At 46.4% G+C, this 21,160-nt stretch overlaps 1 protein-coding gene across 2 annotated transcripts in view; it reads right to left on the minus strand.

Moving 5' to 3' along the window:
• The window catches only part of LOC117867263 (ectonucleoside triphosphate diphosphohydrolase 8-like), a 69,358-nt gene that overhangs the window by 19,507 nt on the left and 28,691 nt on the right, over positions 1-21,160 (minus strand). For both annotated transcript variants that reach the window (XM_034752145.1, XM_034752144.1), the window contains exons 2-3: positions 6,709-6,843; positions 3,521-3,638 (exon numbers count right to left, since the gene is read on the minus strand). In XM_034752145.1, coding sequence (XP_034608036.1) covers positions 3,521-3,638; positions 6,709-6,831 — 241 coding nt within the window. In that variant the 5' untranslated portion in view covers positions 6,832-6,843. The remainder of the gene's footprint in view (positions 1-3,520; positions 3,639-6,708; positions 6,844-21,160) is intronic.

Consider the following 21,160-nt stretch of genomic DNA (forward strand, 5'->3'; position numbering starts at 1 on the left):
AAGCCAGGCATCCAGGCAGAATCAGAGGGTCTGCTTGTGTCCAGAAGCCTCAATAATGAATCCTCTTTATTTCCATTACAGACTAGCCCTGGCTCCCCTCTACTGGGAGGTAAGATCACAGGAGGCCATATTGTACCTTTATGGCACACTTCTGTGCTGCAGGGGCCACCTGTAACCTTTCAGTGCTTCTCACCATGCCAGCACAGTACCCAAACCTGTGGTCAAAACTCCTACATAGGAAGCTCACGGCAGAGATACAGGCCGCAGAGTCCCAGCTCAGCAGAGGCATCTGTGTTCATTGGCTCTCATTGCAGCCATTTGTTCGTGGAGACTGAAAGAGGAATCGGGCCCAGAAAAAAAAAGCAGAGATACTGGAGTGTTTCAACCTCCCCAAAATAATACAGGATAAGTTTAGCAACAGGTGAGCAAGCAAAGACTCCAGGGCCCAGCCCTGCCTGCTAACGGGAAGCCTGGGATTTCTGCTTGACTCAGCCTCCCTTTCCAGCACCACTCAAAAACTGACATCAGGGAGATCTCATTTAACCTGGGAAAACCATTGCACAGTGAGAGTCCCTCCTGCAGGGAAGTGGGAAAAGCCCTGCAGCAGCAGATGAGCTTTGCTCTACAGATTACATTCTGGCACAAGATCTCATGCCATGTTGCCCAGAGGACTGGTGGAGTGGTGCATTGAAAGCTGTTTTGAAGTTGTAAGCGATCACTTTTAGTCCTCAGGGGTTTTCCTGGTCCTGCTTGCAGGTTAGGGAGCTCTGTAAGGAAATGTGCAATCTGACTCTTCAGCAGTCTGTCTGCAAACACCCAGCCTACAGCGAGGTGGAGTGAGATGTGTTTGCCTTAGGGAACAGGCTGCTTTATTCGCTCTTGTTCTGGGGTTCTTGTGTGTGATTGTTCTGAATTCTAAGAAATAAAATAGTATTATATTTAGGGCTGTCAAGCAATTAAAAAATGAATCGTGATTAATTGTGCGATTAATTGCACTGTTAATAATAGAATATCATTTATTTAAATATTTTTGGATGTTTTTTATATTTTCAAATATATTGATTTCAATTACAACACAGAATAAAAAGTGTACAGTGCTCACTTTATATTTATTTTTGATTACAAGCGCTGTAAAAAACCAAAAATAGTATTTTTCAATTCATCTAATACAAGTACTGTAGTGCAATCTCTTTATCATGAAAGTTGAACTTACAAATGTAGAATTATGTACAAAAAAACTGCATTCAAAAATAAAACAATGTAAAATTTTAGAGCTTGGAAGTCCACTCAGTCCTACTTCTTATTCACCCAATCGCTAAGACAAAGAGGTTTGTTTACATTTGCAGGAGAAAATGCTGCCCGCTTCTTGTTTACAATGTCAAGTGAAAGTGAGAACAGGTGTTCTCATGGCACTGTTGTAGCCGGTGTCACAAGATATTTACGTGCTAGATCCGCGAAAGATTCGTATGTCCCTTCATGCTTCAACCACCAATCCAGTGGACATACGTCCATGCTGATGACAGGTTCTGCTCAATAACAATCCAAAGCAGTGCAGACCAAAGCATGTTCATTTTCTTCATCATGAGTCAGATCCCACCAGCAGAAGGTTGATTTTTTTTTTTTCTTTTGGTAGTTTGGTTTCTGTATTTTCCGCATTGGAGCGTTGCTCTTTTAAGACTTCTGAAAGCATGCTCCACACCTTGTCCCTCTCAGATTTTGGAAGGCACTTCAGATTTTTAAATCTTAGTTCGGTTAGAAATCTCACATTGGTACCTTCTTTGTGTCTTGTGAAATCTACAGTGGAAATGTTCTTAAAATGAGCATGTGCTGGGTCATCATCCAAGACCGCTATAACATGAAATATATGGCAGAATGCAGGTAAAACAGAGCCGGAGACATACAATTCTCTTCCAAGGAGTTCAGTCACGAATTTAATTAACGCATTATTTTTTTAACGAGTATTATCATCATGGAAGCATGTCCTCTGGAATGGTGGCCGAAGCATGAAGGGTCATACGATTGTTTAACATCTGTCACGTAAATACCTTGCAATGTCAGCTACAAAAGTGCCATGCAAATGCCTGTTCTCACTTTCTGGTGGCATTGTAAATAAGAAGCAGGCAGCATTATCCCCTGTAAATGTAAATAAACTTATTTGTCTTAACGACTGGCTGAACAAGAAGTAGGACTGAGTGGACTTGTAGGCTCTGAAGTTTTAGATTGTTTTGTTTTTGAGTGCAGATATGTAACAAAAAAAAAAAAATCTACATGTATAAGTTGCACTTTCACGACAAAGAGGTTGCACTATAGTACTTGTATGAGGTGAATTGAAAAATACAGTTTCTTTTGTTTATCTTTTTACAGTGCAAATATTTGTAATAAAAAATAATATACACTTTGATTTCAATTACAACACAGAATACAATGTATATGAAAATGTAGAAAAACATCCAAAATATTTAATAAATTTCAATTGGGATTCTATTGTTTAACAATGCAATTAAAATAGATTAATTGCGATTAATTTTTTTAATCATGATTAATTTTTTTGAGTTAATCTTGTGAGTTACCTGTGACTAATCGACAGCTCTAGTTACATTGTAACCTTCCAGCAAGAGCATTTTAACTGGTGTGTGTGTGTGTGTGTGTGTGTGTGTGTGTGCCATGAACATAAAAGCTGGCAGGGTTCCTTCACCACAGTTGTTGCAGTGAGCGCTGGCAGGTTCGGGGGAGACTCTGGAAAGCCATATCTTCTTTCCCAGTGAGGAGCAAGATTGGAAGCCAGGGATTCCTCCCTATCTTTTCCCTCAAGAGTAGTGGCAGTGTTCCTATCCCCTGCTCAGCCAGAGCAGAGGAGGAAAGGGAGGTGATTACCCTTTTGGAATGCAGAACTCAGTGATAATTCCTGCATTCCAAGGAGGTTGTCACAGTGTACCTTGCCTCTGGTGGTACACTATAGTGCACTCTCACTATAAGAGGAGTGAAAACCTATGCAGATGCCATGAAGCCACCCTGAGCTTCCACTCACATTAGATGGAGGGTCACTAGAGGTGGGTTCTGTTGTCCCTCCCATTATAAGTGAATCCAGACAAGGGGTGAGGGATAAGCACTGTGGACTCATCTCTCCATGCGGTGTCATTTCTATGACTGAGTTGCCTGTGTCTATAGACAACTGTGGCTAGCTGTGATGCACCCCAAAGTGCTGAGATTTTGGAGGCTGCCTTGAAAAGTTCCCCCCAAGGTCAGGTTGATTTGCTGTGGCCAGAGGCTGTGCATGGTGCCAGGGAGCAACTGGAAACAGGAATCCCTTGACTTCAGGCAACCTAGATGCTGCAACTCTTGCTATAACCACTGTGCTTCCCCAGTGTCAGTAGGGCACGATCGTCTTCTGTAGAAGAGACTTGTCTACCAGACTCTTACACTTCATCCAACATTTCCACCTGCTGCCCTGCTGCATAAGAAATCTCAGAGGAGCTCTGAACCCATGGTGTTTCCCTCACAGCGGGGCAGGAATACTGACCTTGGACATCACAGGATAACGTCTGGGTGACCACTCCGGTGTCATTCGTTTTGTCAGATGTCCACTGGTAGACGAACAGAGAGGTGTGGGATGAGCCTGCATCGAACACCATCCCGTACTGGAAGGCATAACCAAAACATGATGGGTCTGGTAAGCCAGAGCAGAAACTGGGGCCTCCCATCCCCCCACACTAATGTTTGCTCAGGGGCTGAATAGGTCAGTGAGAGTTAGAGACATGGGCTTCTGCTCCTTAGCCGAATGGGCCCTCTGATGTCATAGAATCATAGAAGGTTAGGATTGGAAGAGTCCTCAGGAGGTCATCTAGTCCAGCCCCTGCTCAAAGCAGGACCAACCCAAACTAAATCATCCCAGCCGGGGCTTTGTCAAGATGGGCCTTAAAAACCTTAAAACCTGTGCCTCAGTTGAAAGTAAAGTAGAAACAGGCTGGTCCCTTGAGCATGTTGCCTCAGCTAATGCACACTGGCTAACTCCACTGAAGTCAGTCGGTTTCCAGCCCCGCCCCTGCAGTCCACAGACTGATGATAATTTACACCATCAGCGCAACTGCATTTTCCTTGTTGCAGTTTTACTGATCTTTTATTTTCTTTGTTGGTTTAATGTTCGTCAGTGTGGTTCAAAGATGCCATATTGACAGCCCTGGGCCTGAAGAGCTCACCCCCAGAATACAGGCTACGACGATGTAAGCTTCCTCCCTTCCATGTGCCGCAGCCCTGTACATGTCTGGGGGTTGAGGGAAGGTCAGTCACTGCACTGCTCATTGGGAACATCCGTACGTGCACTGAGACTAGAATCCAGAATTTCTTCTCAGCAATCCATCTTTCCCTCAGTGACTGCACCAACAATTCCATCATGCAGCATTTTCAACATCACAAATTCAGATCTGTGCAATCTTATGTCTGTGGCATCTACAGAGGCTCTGACGTGTTACAGGACTTTGCTGTAGGGCAGAGGTTTCTCAGAACTTTTCAAAGCATGGGTCACAACTTACTAGAGATTCCCAGACAAACACTATGCTAACACAGAGTTAAGGTTGAGAGTTCAGATGAGTAATTTAGGATAAAATACATCACAAGGATTGTGTAAGTATTCCCAAATCCAAGCATTATAAACCTGGGAAGTTCAGAGTTAAAGTTACACTTAAAAGAAATCTAAATATGTTAAGCTATGAAACTGCACAATTAGGATACCCACACAACCTTAACTCTGCCTTTATGTGACACCATGCCAGATCCATAGGAGTATGATGCAGGCATTTTCGTATATGTTGTACCACAAGATATTAACTGATTTGGAATTATGGATTTTCTTTTTCCCCCCCCCCCTTGTGGTGAGCCATAACTGGCCCCTCTGGACTCCTATCTCAGGGACCCCTCCTCTGATTCACAATCACCCGGGCCACCTGATCTCCCATTTGCTATCTCAGGGACCACTTCCCCTCCCATTCATGGTTATATAACATCTCTCTATGGCAACTATGACAATTGTTTACATGAGCAAGTAACATTTGGAAAGTCTTTAGGCTGGGATTTCCAAAGAGACGTAAGGGACTTAGGTGGCCAAATCATGAAAGTCAACGGGGGCTGGGCACCTGAGCTCTCAAAGTCCCAGTTTAGATGTACATTAAGCTGTATGTTTATGGGATGTAGCAGCCGGAAACAAGGAGACTTAGGCTGTCTCTACATGGCCACTTTCGGCGCTAAAACTTTAGTCATTCAGCGGTGTGAATAAACACTCCCCAGAGCGACAAAAGTTTTAGTGCTAAAAAGCGCCAGTCTAGACAGCGCTTTATTGCCAGGAGCCACGCTTCTGTCGATAAAGCTACTACCACCCCTCGTTCGGGGTGGTTATTTTTTATTGCCGGGAGAGCTCTCCCCCAGCAATAAAGCGTGACTACATTGCCCATGTCACTGCGCTGCCATGGCCATGCTATAATGTGGGCAGTGTAGTCGTACCCTTAGAACCACGTGAGCAGCCACCTGTCTCCACGCCACCAGCAAGTCTCTGCAGACCACTGCTGGAGCACTGCTGTTGTAGGATAAAGTGGAAGGATGGAGAAACTTTGGAGTGAATGAAAATGATCTCTCACAGAATGTCTACTTCTGACATTTCCCCCAAAGCGATAGCAGAGTAGATATAGCCATCTTCTACTCTAGCTTTCCTATCCAGGCAGTCCCACTGGGCTTAGGGTGAACAGACATCCTGATATTATTGGGACCATCCTGATATACTGGGGCTTTGTCTTATATATGCAACGATACTCCACAGGCGCCAACTTTTGCCCCAGCCCACCCCACCCCAACTCTGCCCCTCCCTGCCCCTATTGGATCGCTCCCCAAATCCCCACCCCGGCCCCGCCTCCTCCCCCAAGCACGCCAGGTTCCCCCTCCCTCCCAGGCTTGCCACGCAAAACAGCTGTTTCGCGGTGCAAGCGCTGGGAGGGAGGGGGGAGAAGCAGGACCCAGCGGTGCGCTCAGGGAAGGAGGCAGAGCGGAGGTGAGCTGGGGCGAGGGGCAGGATGGGGTTTTTCCCCATGGGTGCTCCAGTCCCGGAGCACCCACGGAGTCGGCGTCTATGCTATACCCCTTACCCCCCCCCAAAAAAAGTCCCAATTTTTCACACTTGCTATCTGATCACCCTAGCTGGGCTTGCATGGATTTAAACAGAGGGCTGAGCACATAATGTTCCAGCTCCATGTTAATTTCTGCACCTCCACCAAGTCTGTCACAGTGTAAGAGTCCTTTTGAAAATATGCTGGGATTCAGCATTGGGGATGGCATTGGGATGGGTTCTTAATTTGTAAAGGCCCAAACTTATGTTCTCTTCTTCCCAGCTGGCCCAGACAGAGGTCTTTGATTAAAAGTTTGTAGAGTGCCTAGCACAATGAAGTCCTGATGCTGACTGGGTCTTTCGTTCCAACAGCAATAACAATAACCCTGCAATTTCTTGTGTGATCTGTTGTATTTTTCAAACACATGTGGGGTTCTGCCTGTATTTCACTTTTTCTTCAGTCTGCAGGGAGGTTGGGAAGTCTATACCTGCAAAGCTATGGCAATGCACTTTTGCTTGTTGCTAAAAATATTGACTTATAAAATTTTTGGTAAACTCCAAAATTTCCAAGCATCCATACAATGCTACTGGCCTCTGTATTCTGTAGCTCAGGGACTCACCTTGTTGTTAGGTGCAAAGGAAACATTTTGGATCCTCACCAGGCTGAGAATGAGGACGATGGATGAAGACACAGCCAGCGCTACCAGAATGGCAGGGATGTAGCGTCTCAAATCGATGCTCATTTTAAAAGTCACCTGCAAACACACACACACATGCAGAAAAGTAGAAGGGCAGTTCAAAGGGTTGGTTTGATGTGGCCACTGGGGATCATCGCTGTTTAGCAGACAGTAAGGGTTTCCTATCTGCAAAATGGGGATCATGATTCTGACCTGCTTTGTAAAGAGCTTTGAGATCAACTGATGCTGTAGAACAGCTAGGGATTATCAGTATCCCTCAAAGGCAATGTTCCCCACTGGCCATTCATGGGTCAGCCTCTGTTTTTACATTTGAGGTTTATTTTTTCAACTGGACATTTTGGAGACATACAGCTGAGAAGTCCATTCTGATCCCTGGCCCTGAGCCCCGTGCTCTGCCCTACAATTGCTAAGTTGGACTTTATCCTCAAATCAATGAAAATGCAATGCAAAAACTACCACTGTAACTGACACTAGCTGGCTGCTTCAGCAGAGGCTGAACTTCCCCTTCCACTGTGACCGTGGACTCCTTAGCCTGGGAAACTGGCTATTAGGTGTGGGCTGGCATGGGTGAAGTTTGTGCTGCCCCTGCCAATGTGGTGCCTTTTGTTAGCATTAATGGAAGGGGCAGAGTCCAAGGCTGTTTGACCCATGCATCCCCCTGCACTAAAGGCAGCAAATGATCTCTCATAAAGGTTTAACAGCTTGGAGCCTAAATGCGGCTATCACAAGACTTAATACCAAGGAAAGAGCTGGCAAAGATTTGCCAGTTTCCAGCTATCTTATCTCAAATGCAGCGTGACCTGAAGAAAAATGCATCTAGGGCAACCCTCATACACAGTGAAGAGAAGGGTTGAACTCAAACCGTCCCCACAACCAAGCAGCTCAGCTGAAGGGCAGGGATATTCTCTTGTGAGGATCTCAGAGCATTTGCAGAGCAAGGCAGGGGCAGAAGGTTTGTAATATTGTCCAAGGAACTCCAGGTATGAAACAGATTGTGCTGCTAAATCCATCAGATCCCACATGACAGATGATGATGACTGTAGTAAGATGAGGCCCTGAAACATAAACCCTTGGTATCAGAGGCCTGGTATGAGGCCTGAGGCCTGAACCAAAGGAATGGTCAAGACTTTGTTAACATAAAGCAAAGTTCAGCTGTGAGCCAGAGGCAGGCCCTGCTCACAAAAGTTGGCAAGAAGAAGGCTGCTAATTGGACATATACACATATCTAAAGGGTATCAAGCACTAATAGGATAAACAAGGACCAGGATGGCACCAGAAGAGTCACATTCCACAGAAATAATGAGGAACAGGCTGACCCGTCCTAAAAGACAGGGTCAAAAGGATAATATGATGGACAGACTTGTTTGTTCGAACCAACATGTACTATGAGAGAGGCAGCACCCCAACACGCAGAGGGGTTGTACCTCGATGCATCAGGAGTGATGTGTAACTTGTTTGTACCTGTGTATAAGAATGTATCCCTGAGTGGACGTCTTTGTGCTGCCTAGGGGGCAGTGGAGAGTCCTGCCATTGACTGAGCCGGTCCATTGCCAGGGGGCACATATTCGTAGTATTTCCTGTAGAGTCTGTGGGGAACTATTACTGTGCTTCATTTGACAATAAACCTGGCTGGGTGCCTTCGTACCTTATCGGAGTCATTGAGGGTTCTCTTGGGGTCTGCTGTGTCAACGATCTGCACAGAGCCAGGGCAGGACACAGAGGGAACACATGCACGCAGCCGACTGTTATCAACATTGAACAAAACAGAGCACCACACCGGTGATGTCTGACATCAATGACAGTAGCTGTATTTTGAAGGGAAAGCCACAGGGACAAGGGAAAATGGTATGGAAATATATTGAAATTTTGCTAATAGTCACTCATGGAGGATCTATGGGAACAAGGTGGTGACCCCAGTGGGAACTGTTATGGGAGGCTTCGTGACGGCAGATATTTCATTTTGTTATGCCTACCCCAGTCGGTAGGCATCTGTCACCATGGTAGCAAGGGGTGCTTTCCATGGCGTGCAGTACGTCATTTCAGGCAGGCGGAGAATCGGACTTCGCTCCCCTAGAGTCTCACAGACAGAGGATGGGACTTGGCCACCTGGCAGAGCCACTCAGCATGAGACCTGGATACACAGATGTTTGGCAGCTCTTTCTAAATTGGCCAAGTCCATGCTGAACATGACCGGAGGCAAATGTCCAGTCGGACACATCCTTCCCTGGACAAACCATCTTGTGCAGAGCTACGTGCTGCCTGCAATGTGCTGCAGGTGAATCATTACCACCAATCTTATTATTGTCTCCCAATCACTATCCCTTTCCTTGACTCTGGAGGGGAGGAGAGTTTGCCAGCCTCTGAGATGTGGAAATCCCATGCCTGGCTGTGCTGAGACCTCAGGGGTCAGGGCTGGCTCCAGGGTTTTTGCCACCCCAAGCAGTGCAAAAAAAAAAAAAAAAAAGCCGCGATCATGATCTGTGGCACTTCGGCGGCAGCTCTACCACCGCCGCTTCAGTTTTCGGCGGTAATTTGGCGGCTGGTCCTTCGCTCCGAGAGGGAGTGAGGGACCCTCTGCCGAATTGCCGCCAAACAGCCAGACATGCCGCCCCTCTCTGTTGTCCGCCCCAAGCACCTGCTTGCTAGGCTGGTGCCTGGAGCTGGCCCTGTCAGGGGTCACCTGGAGGGATGCAGCATCATGCTTCAGGTTTTCCACTCCAGAGGGTTTAGAGGTGTGGAACCTTTCCGGATTTAAGGCAAATTGTTGCCGTGGGGAGCCAGTGGCAGTAAGAACTTTGCCCAGGGTCTCCCTTTGAAGGTGGGTTGTGATTATGGTACAGCACATGGCCTTGGCCAAGACAGCCTAGATTATCACCCTGGTTGGAGAAAAGCTTCCTGCAAGGGCAGCACTCTTGTGTACTAACCCCACTGACTCCTGCAGAATGACTTCATGGGGGTAAATAGCCTTTTCCCCAGTTCCTCCAATAAACTCCCTCTGGATCCTTGTAAAGTGAACTGTACATTCCAGAGGTTAAATTATAACATCTCATTTGCATCCCAGGTGATAAGGACAGGTAATGATTACCTTTAATTTCCTAGTAAAGAGAGCCAGCAATGTGTTCCTATTTCAAGTCTCATATTGACCCTTCTGTTTATGTCATGTGTGACACAGAAGGGGTTACCCAGAGACTTTCTGCACTGAGGGGGCTCTGAGACACCATCTCTGCATCACTGTTCCCAAACTTTCCAAGCTTAGCCCTTGCTGTACCTGCCACCTCCCCGCTACACGTGTTGGCTTTATCCCACCATGTTGCTTGGGCTAACCCTAACCTCATCTCAAGGCCAAGACCATGGCCTTGTCTCCATTTAGTGCACAGGCTGGGGGAGACACTAGCAGCAATGCACTGGGGCTCAGCACAGAGGATCCTCAGGAATGCTGTGAGGGAAGCCTGCAGAAGGATACCATACCAGTGTCTGAGTCCTGCTGGCCTGCATGACGTCTGATTCAGCTGCCATTTGACAGGAATACATGCATGCAGAGAGGTGGTCTCTCACACACTGCAGGGACAGGAATCCCCTGAGGGGCTTGTTTGGTGAGGAGCTGGCAGCTCTATGATGGGACAAATTTACTTTAGTACAACATGTGCTAATTCCAGAAGGGCCCTTCAGGTCTCAGATGTGCCTGATGGGCTGTTCCGTGAGGAGTATCAGGAATTCAGATTCATTCATAGATTCCCAGGCCACAAGGGACCACTGTGATCGTCTGGTCCAGTGGTTCTCAACCTATTTACCATTGCGGACTGCATCCAGTACTACCTGTACAGCCCTGAGGATGTCACATGGGCCGCAGCTCTGTGCTGATTGGGCCACAGGTTGAGAGCCATTGGTCTAGTCTGACCTCCTGTATAACACATACCAGAGAACTGCTCCAAATCACTTCTAAAGCAAAGCTTTTTTTAAAACTCCAGTCGTGATTTTAAAATTGTCAGTGATGGAGAATTCACCATGACCCTTGGTAAATTGTTCCAACAGTTTATTACTCTCACTGTTAAAAATGTATGCTTAATTTCCAGTCTGAATTTGTCTAGCTTCAACTTCCAGCCATTGGATCATGTTAGACCTTTCTCTGCTAGACTGAAGAACCTGTTATTAAATATTTGTTCCCCATGTAGGTACCAATAGACTGTGATCAAGTCACCTATTAGCCCTCTCTTTGTCAACTAAATAGATTCAGCTTCTAGAGTCTGTCACTCTAAGGCATGTTTTCCAATCCTTTAATCATTCTTATGGCTCTTCTCTGACCCCTCTCCAATTTATCAACATCCTCCTTCAATTGTGAACACCAAAAGGGGACACAGGATCCCAGCAGTGGTCGCACCACTGCCAAATACAGCAGGAAAATAACCTTTCCACTCCTACTCGGGATTCCCATGTTTACGCATCCCAGGATCGCACCTGCCATTTTGGCCACAGCGATGGAGCTTTCGTGGGTAAGAACCTCACTTTCTTCATGAAAGTTTATGCTCCCAATACTTCTGTTAGTCTTAAAGGTGCCACAAGACCCTCTGTTGCTTTTTACAGATTCAGACTAACACGGCTACCCCTCTGATATTTAATACATAGTACTGTTGCGTAAATGAGTTACTGGAGATGCAGCTTACATTAGTTCCCCAAACTAACTGAGACCAACCAAAGGATTTTTTGCTGGTATAACTGCATCTGCACAAGGGTTTTTGATGGCACAGCTATTTCAGATGGGGTGTGTGTGATATTTTTATACTTCTTGCTGACATAGCTATGTCAGTACAATTTCTAAGCATAGAGCAGCCTCAAGTAAATTTCTTGATAATTTTGCTAGGATGATAATTTCCCCAGGCAAAAACTTTGTTACTAAGTTTTAGGGTTGTAAATATATTGTGACAGACCCAGACCAGTGGGGTACAGGAGTCTGGTAGAGGGCAAATATACTGGTCACTGGATGAGTAGTTTTCTGTTCCCTGAGTGACCAGAGCAGGGGCTGCACTAGAGTAATCAGGAACCTGCTAGAACCAGTTCAGGCAGGCAGGCTAATTAGGACACCTGGAGCCAATTAAGAAGAAGCTGCTAGAATCAATTAAGGCAGGCTAGTCAGGGCACCTGGGTTTTTAAAGGAGCTCACTTCAGTTTGTGGTGTGAGTGTGAGGAGCTGGGAGCAAGAGGTGTAAGGAGCTGAGAGTGAGAGGGTGTGCTGCTGGAGGACTGAGGAGCACAAGCGTTATCCGACACCAGGAGGAAGGTCCTGTGGTGAGAATAAGGAAGGTGTTTGGAGGAGGCCATGGGGAAGTAGCCCAGGGAGTTGTAGCTGTCATGCAGCTGTTACAGGAGGTACTATAGACAGCTGCAGACCACAGGGCCCTGGGCTGGAAACTGGAGTAGAGGGCGGGCCTGGGTTCCCCCCAAACCTCCCAATTGACCTGGACTGTGGGTTCTTCCAGAGGGGAAGGTCTCTGGGCTGTTCCCCAACCCACATGGTGAATCTCTGAGGCAAGAAAATCTGCCAATAAGTGCAGGACCCACCAAGATTGAGGAGGAACTTTGTCACAATATATTCAGAAAATCATCTTATGAGGAAGTTGTAGATATAAGAAAAACAAGTGGTTTGAAAACCAGGAAATTCTATGTGAAAATGAAAATAAATGTGAAATATGCAGTATTGGTGTAGCTATGGGCCCAGGATATTAGAGAAACAAGGTGAGTGAGGAAAAGATCAACCTACCTGGGCAATTTATTCCAGTGCATAACCACTCTGACAGTTAAGAATTTTTTCCTAATGTCCAATCTGAACCTCCCTTGCTGCAGTTTAAGCCCATTGCTTCTTGTCCTATCCTCAGAGCTTAACGAGGACAATTTTTCTCCCTCCTCCTTGTGACAACCTTTTATGTACTTGAAAACTATTATGTCCCCTCTCAGTCTTCTCTTCTCCAGACTAAACAAACCCAATTTTTTCAATCTTCCCTCATAGGTCATGTTTTCTAGACCTTTAATAATTTTTGTTGCTCTTCTCTGGATTTTAGCCAATTTGTCCTCATCTTTCCTGAAACGTGGCACTCAGAACTGGACACCTCACTCCAGTTGAGATCTAATCAGTGCAGAGTAGAGTGGAAGAATTACTTCTCATGTCTTGTTTACAATACTCCTGCTAATACATCCCAGAATATTTGCTTTTTTTGCAACAGTGTCACACTGTTGACTCATATTTAGCTTGTGATCCACTATGACCCCAGATTCCTAGTCAACATACAGTTCCCTACACCACCTAACACCCAGTTATAAACTTGTAGTGACATTCTTCCACTGGCCTTCTCTGGCGATGAAAGAATATCACTGTCTCAAAAGGTGGGCTTAGTCAAGGCGCTGACTTTCTCTTCACTGACATCAATGAGAGGAATGCTCCAGTAATTATTCTACCCAAGTGTGCCACAGGGATTAACATTACCATGCTTGCAAACAGTGCCACAGGATGTCTAAAAGACCATCTAATGCTCCACAGTGAAGACTATGGTCAACAGTTCTGTTCCTCTGACACAAGGGAACTCTTTACAATAAGGGTAAACTTTGTTCATGGGGAAGACAGACCTTTCTTGGGAGCCAGTCTGGGACTGGAACTAAGAATTAAGTTTAGGCTTGAAATTAGAGGAGTTAAATTCTGGAACAGCCTTCCAAGGGGAGCAGTGGGGGCAAAAACCTAACTTGTCTCAAGACTGAGCTTGATAAGTTTATGGTGGGGATGGTATGATGAAGTTGCTTACAATGGCATATGGTCCAACAGTGACTGCTATTATGAAATATGTCCAATGACTGGTGATAGGACACTAGATGGGGACGGGTCTAAATTGCTACAGAGAATTCTTGCCCAGGTATCTGGCTGATGGATCTCACTCACATACGGTTTAACTGATATCCATATTTGGGGTTGGGAAGGAATTTCCCGCAGGTCATATTGGCAGAGACCCTGGTTTGTTTTGTTTTTTGTGCCTTCAGCATGGGGCCTGGACACTTGCTGATTTGTACTAGAATAAATGGTGGATTCTCTGTAACTTGAAGTCTTTACATCAAGCTTTAAGGATTTCAGTAACTCAGACAGAGGTTATGGGTCTGTTACAGGAGTGGGTGTGTGAGGTTCTGTGGCCTGCAATGTGCAGGAGGTCAGACTAGATGATCATGATGGTCCCTTAAGGCCTTGGAGTTTAAGTCTATGAGACCACCCCAAACCTGCCCTCCTTCAACTCCAAGTGCAATACACATTTCTTTTACTTGCCTTCTCTAACAAACACAGAGCAATTTGTATATTAAAAAAACAAATCAAAAAACCCCAGCCCAACCCTACCAAAACAAGACACTCCACTGAATACGCTTCTCCTTCTTTGGGGAGTATGAGGAGAAGAGAAGGAACTCATGACAGATGTTAGGTTGCTTAACATACTGCAAGGGAGCACTCAGATGCTATGCTGCTGAGTGGTATAAAAGACTATGTAGCATAGAATAGAATCTTTAGCACCAGCATATGATTTAGGATCAGGCCATATGTCTCAGCTGCAAGTCAGTATCTGCAGCACACTGCACCCCTAATGGTTTAGTGCACTGGCTCAGCCCTGACTTATAGGTAAGAGTGCCACCTACCGTGTCACCCATCCTCCATCACTCTGCTCCCTTCTGGTTTTCCTTGAGGGGAGATTAATAAGACTGGGACTTTTCAGCTTGGAAAAGAGACTAAGGGGGAATATGATAGAGGTCTATAAAATCATGACTGGTGTAGAGTAAGTAAATAAGGAAGTGTTATTTACTCCTCATAAGACAAGAACTAGGGGTCATGAAATTAAAATAATAGGCAGCAGGTTTAAAACAAACAAAAGGAAGTAGTTCTTCACACAACACATTCAACCTGTGGAACTCTTTGCCAGAGGATGTTGTGAAGGCCAAGACTATAACAGGGTTCAAAAAAAGAAATAAATTAATGGAGGATACGTCCATCAATGGCTAGTAGCCAGGATGGGTAGGGATGGTGTCCCTAGTCTCTGTTTCCCAGAAGCTGGCAAAGGGGATGGATCACTTGATTACCTGTTCTGTTCATTCCCTCTGGGGCACCTGGCATTGGCCACTGTCAGAAGACTGGGTACTGGGCTAGATGGACCTTTGGTCTGACCCAGTATGGCCGTTCTTATATTCTCTCCTATCCAAGGACTGACAAGACCCTGCCTGGTTTGACTTAAGAGATTGGATCAAATCATAGCCTGTGGCAGAATCTGCTCATTGAGACAGAGGGAAAGAAATACTGAAGGGGCCTGCTCTCCTGTTTCTGATATTATTAACATTACAAATGAAAAACAATGCACATGCATCCGCGCGCACACACATGTATCTACACATCTACGATGTGGGGCTGGTAGGCAACCAAAGTATAGGAGTACCTAACACTTTCCATTAGAAAGGATACTTGCAGCCTTTTCTTTGAGAAGCTTTCACACCTCCATTGTTAAGAGGAAAACTCCCTGGGCTAGAGAAGTGCCTTATTCTTTGGCCCATGAGATTCTGTTCTGCTTTTGCTGAGCAATAATCTGTTAAAAAATATTATTTCCCTTCTCTCACTTTTGATGCTCAGCAAAATGTTGGAGGGCTGCCAGCAGATAACAAAGCACAGGAGCATTCGAAGACCAGGCTCAGGTTATAGACAAAGCAGATCGCACACTGCCCAGGCCATACTAGGGAGCTCCCATAGTGGGATTGGAAGGGAAAGGAAAAGAGGGCTGGGCCAGGCAAACCCAGCCACTTCCTAGACTCAGCACATGGCCCCAATGGCCTATGCACCTCTCAGTAGGTTCCACATGGGGCAGGAGCTTCTGCAGCTGGGTTAGACTCCACCCAGCCCCAGCTACAGGACCCAGCAATCCACCCTCCCCTCTGGGATAATAGCCTACTCCTGGTATTAGCTAATGGTGTTAGGCCTATAGCTAAAGTGAGCACAGTCTGTGCTGAAGGTTCAAATTGTGCTGATGTGGTGGGATTGTCAGTTGTATATGTTCTTTTCCTTTAAAAAAGTGCTAGGAAGTTACTAGGTTAGGTTGTTTAGGGGCCAAAGTCAAGCATTCGAAACTTAGTAAATGCCAGATTCACAGTAGCCCTAGCAATCTTAATTCTTCCTGCTGGGGGACTGCATTATGATACAGCTTTTCATTACCTGAGCACAAACTAATATTTTCCACAGGATGTCTGCCTCATTCAGTGAGCAGAATGGATGCAGAAGGGGGTCAAATTAAGGTTGCATGCGTAATGGTAAATTTTGAGTGCTTGATGCCCCAGAAATAACATTCTTCTTTTTTAACAAAGTGTTTGGTATGGTGTGTGTGTTTGTGTGATATATATATTAAAAAAAAAAAATCTGTGACAGGATCAGGCCAGATGGCTACAGGAGAGTGATAGAAGGCAGATAGATTAGCCTCAGATTAAGCAGGTCCCTTTTCCCAGGGTAGAATCAGGAACTTGCTGGAATCAATTAAGGCAGGCAGGCTAATCAGGGCACCTGGTTTAAAAACGACCTCACTGCAGTTAGTGAGAGGCGTGCGAGGAGCTGGGAGCAAGAGGCAAGCAAGAAGCTGAGAGTGAGAAGGTGTACTGCTGGAGGACTGAGAAGTACAAGTGTTATCAGACATCAGGAGAAAGGACCGGTGGTGAGGACAAAGAAGGTGTTGGGAGGAGGCCATGGGGAAATAGCCCAGGGAGTTGTAGCTGTCATGCAGTTCTTACAGGAGACACTAAAGACAGCTGCAATCCACAATGCCCTGGGCTGGAACCTGGAGTAGAGGGTGGGCCCGGGTTCCCCTCCATCCTCCCAACTCCCTATTTGATACAAGAGGAGTTGATCTGGACTGTGGGTCCCACCAGAGGGGAAGGTCTCTGGCCTGTCCCCGACCCATTAGGTGGGCCAGCAGAGACTACGGGGGATTGTTCTCCTCCTTTTCCCCATGCTGGCCAGTGATGAGGTTAGCCGAGTGAACGGCAGGTTTGTGCCACTAACAAAAGGAGCCAAACTGAGGACTGCCGAAAACCTCTGAGGTGAGCAAATCCGCCAGAAAGCGCAGAACCCACCAAGGCAGAGGAGGGACTTTGTCACAATATATATTTGTAACCTATGTATCTAAAAAAAATATAAACTTATCTGTAGTGATTATCATGTTGATGCAAATGCAACCCTTAAATAATTTTTCTAATATCCAATAAGAACCTGCCAACTATGATACCAACAGATGTTTTCTGTTTTTCTAAACCAAAGCTCAAAGCACTGGCATTATTTGGGGTAATTAAACTCGCATCAGCTTTCCCAAGGGAAAACATGCCAACCTCAAGCTGCAAAGAGAATGATGCACTGCACAGAGCTTGGGCTTAACCCTCTGAATGCTGCAGTGGTTTTAGGAACAGCATGCAGGGCTCCCTCATTTCTCCACCATTGCAACTAGTGAGGTCATTCCAACCCTGAAGCTCCAAAGTGCTTACAGCCCCCCACGGCAGTCTGTATTCTCTGTATAACACGTCTCTGTTAAACTTCTAGGATCAAACTTCTCTCCAGTGCTGTCATGGCTACTCTTCAGTACAACTCTAGCACCTTGACCTGCCAGGCTTGAATCTTTGTATTTTCACTTTCATCAAAGTATAAAAGTTCCAAGCATTCCCTATGACTCATGCCTGCTCACTTGCAGAGCCCAAGCTAGAGGGAGAAAGCAGAGATTTCAAGCAAGCTGTGTGGAGCAAGAGGGTCTGATTCTCCTCTATGAACATGACTTTTGCACTAGTGTGATTTCCGTTACTTTAGTTAGTCCTAATTTATCCAGTGTAGCCAAGAGGAGAATCAGGCCCTTAGTGTAATGCCTCCAAAACCTCTCTGACAATCGTGGCTGGGCCAGTGACAAGCAGAGACTTTCCCTCTTCACCTTCTTTTTCCCCCCTACTCCCCATGTGACACGTATAGATAGCAAATACACCTGGAATCTGTTGTTAATAACTATAGGTCTTTCTGGCCCTTAAATCAGAAAAGCTATCACTCTGTTCTCCTACTAAGGATACAACAAGATCACAAGATATACCTTTGTTTACCCCATCTCTATTCCCCCAGGAATAGGAAATGGGCTGTTCAAATGAAATCTTCAGACTATTGGTAGTCCCTTGGTCAAGAGTCTCTCCTAATCTATATAGGAAGGGAATGGTCTAGCTAAAAAGAACTCGCCAAATGTTGGCAAACAAGGGTAACATGCTGGTGACCTTTGCAGAGTGAACCATTGTTTCCTGTAAGTTAATCAAGTTTTAGAGAGGGAGAAGTTTTAGAGAAACTGTAAATTTTATAGGTTTCAGAGTAGCAGCCATGTTAGTCTGTATCTGCAAAAAGAACAGGAGTATAAGCGTTCGTGGACTACAGCCCACTTCATCAGATGCATAGAATGGAACACACAGAAAAATGATATTTATACATACAGAGAACATGAAAAGGTGGGAGTAGCCATACCAACTGTAAGAGGCCAATCAATTGAGATGAGCTATCAGCAGGAGAGAAAGTGGTGTTTTGTTGTTGTTTTTTTCCCCTCCTCGCCACCCCCCATCTCCTGCTGATAGCTCAACTCAATTGATTGGCCTCTTACAGTTGGTATGGCTACTCCCACCTTTTCATGTTCTCTGTATGTATAAATATCATCTTTCTGTGTGTTCCATTCTATGCATTCGATGAAGTGGGCTGTAGCCCACAAACGCTTATACTCAAATAAATTTGTTAATCTCCAAGGTGCCACAAGTACTCCTGTTCTTTTTGTAAATTCATACTTGTTAAGAATAACTTGTTAGGTGACCTACAGACCTACTCATCTCTCAAAGAGTATGTATCTTATATCTATAGAGAGACCTTGTATATAGATATAGATATATATCACCAATATTTTTCACCCCAAATTAGTAACAGTCCAACTGACTCTGACCATTTGGCCATGCTTCCCGGCAGCCAAGGGGAGTCCCATTGGTGCCAGCCATTGGACCACGCAGCCCTGAGGCTGAGGGCAGCCATATAGATTTAACCGCAAAGCTACCACACTCTTATCCCTGCTTCCCCCCCCCACCCCCCGCAGGGTGACGTGGTGTACTTGCCCTGCGACACGTGGTGGAGAATGCAGGCAATAGTTGGGGCCTGCTAACAGGACCCAACTGAGGGGAGACCACCTGAAGTAAGCATAGGGTTCCCCCACTTGTTAACTGCTGCAAAACAAGATGGAGACGGACAAACTATTGAAGTGGTTGTTAGAGAACCAACAACAGGCGACTCAGAAGCAGCAGTGCCAAGCGTAACTGATGCAGCAGATCACTGCCCAGCAGCAACAGCTGATGCATGAGCTGGCTGACCAGCACTAAACTCAGCAGGAGTGGTTGGTGCAGAAAAAGGCGCAATTGCTGCAGACGCTGGAACCCTAACCCACAACCTCCCTATGCAACTCACAAAGATGGGGGCCCAGAGATGACCCTGAGGCCTTTCCTGAACACTGGGCCATGCTGCTGGCCCCCTACCTGATGGGTCCGGCCCAGACTGCATACTGGAATCTGGACACTCTGTATTCAAGGCCGCCCAGAAAGGTAAAGGTGCTATCTTAGACTGGGCAGGGATCACTCCCAAGTCCTACTGCCAGTGTTTCCGCCAGGAATGATACCAACATTCTGGGAACCCTAAAGGAGGCTGGGCTCATGGCAACCCTGGCCAACTGTCACTTTGGCCAATGGGAGGTGACGTACCTGGGGCACATAGTGGGCAGTGGGAAGCGGAGGCCCCTAGTAGATAAGGTACAAGCCCTAAGGGACTGGCCTGCCCCCATGACAAAAAGGCAGGTGAAGCAGTTCCTAGGGCTGGTGAGGTACTATTGCTGGTTCGTACCTGATTTTACAATACTAGCAGCCCCTCTGTCGGACCAGACTAAGAACTTGCAACCACAGAAGGTCTGGTGGTCTGAGACATGCGAGGCAGCCTTCCACACACTGAAGGAACAGCTAGCACAGGAACCAGCTTTAACCCATCCTGACTTTGAGACCATTTGTCCTACAGATGGATGCCTTAGAAACCAGATTCAGGGCAGTCCTCTCACAAGAAACTGATAGAGAAGAACACCTGTTCCTATACCTGGGCTGGAAACTGTTCCCCAGGGAGACTCGATATTTGACCATCGAGGAAGAGGTGCTAGCTGTGAAGTGGGCAGTGGAGGCCCTGCGTTATTACTTACTGGGAAACTCCTTCCACCTAATTACAGACCACACGCCCCTCTGCTGGCTCAATAACATGAAAGACACCAATGACCGGATCATGCATTGGTACCTCTCCCTACAGCCTGCTCCTCAGCTGTGTCTTCCATCGAGCGGGAAAGGCACATGCCAATGCAGATTTCTTTTCGGGGTGGGGTAGGGAGGAAGACAAGGGAGGAGGAGGAGGGTGTGAGACGGGAGTGTACTTGCCCCGCACTGGAGTGGAGCCCCTCGACTCTGCTGGGCATGCTCCAATTGGTGCAGCAGTATGAAAGGGAGCAGCTTAGCTTAGTCTGGGCTGACCACCAAGGAGGATGGATAGCCCTCATTGGCTCCAGCTGAGGAGCAGGCAAGCTCCAGGAATGCGGGAGCAGGAGACGCTGAGGCCTAGGCAGGCACCTTGGTACCTGTGGTTGCCCCAGGGAGATTGCGGTCGCTACCCAAAGAGCCCCGAGACTCCACAGACACTCTGACTTCAACTGCAGGAGTCACGGTAGGAAGTATCCCAGGGAGGGACTAGCCAGTGTCCCTGCAGAAATTGGCATGTTGCGGGTGGGTTCCCCACTGTCTTAGTGGCGAACCCGTTCGCCACTACCAGGGCCCTGAGCTGGGACCCAGGGGAGCAGGGAAGGCCCAGGTCCCCCTACCCAGCTGCCCCTGCTTCAGGGGGGTGGCCCCCCCCGATGACTCTGGCTGTTGAGCCGTGCTTCCCTGCAGACAAGGGGAGTCCTACAGGTGCCGGCCATTGGACCACGCAGTCCTGAGGCTGAGGACAGCCATACAGACTTAACCGCAGGGCTACCATGCCCTTACCCCATCCCCAGGATGACGGGGTGTACTTGCCCTGCAACAAGGAGCTATAAAAGATTTGGGTTTTTTTTGTTTGTTTCTATCTTCTCTAGAAGTGATATGGAATTGTATGGCACCAGAAGGAAAGAATATTGAAAGATAGCAGCACTTACCTGATGTATACATTTGAAATAGTAAAAGAAATTGTTTAAAAAAGGGGAATTCCAATGCATAGTATATGTTAATAGAGATAATTTCCTTGAAATGAATAACACATAAAAAGCTTCCA

The sequence above is a fragment of the Trachemys scripta genome, chromosome 17 (assembly GCF_013100865.1).
Source record: "Trachemys scripta elegans isolate TJP31775 chromosome 17, CAS_Tse_1.0, whole genome shotgun sequence".
Taxonomy (NCBI): Eukaryota; Metazoa; Chordata; order Testudines; family Emydidae; genus Trachemys; species Trachemys scripta.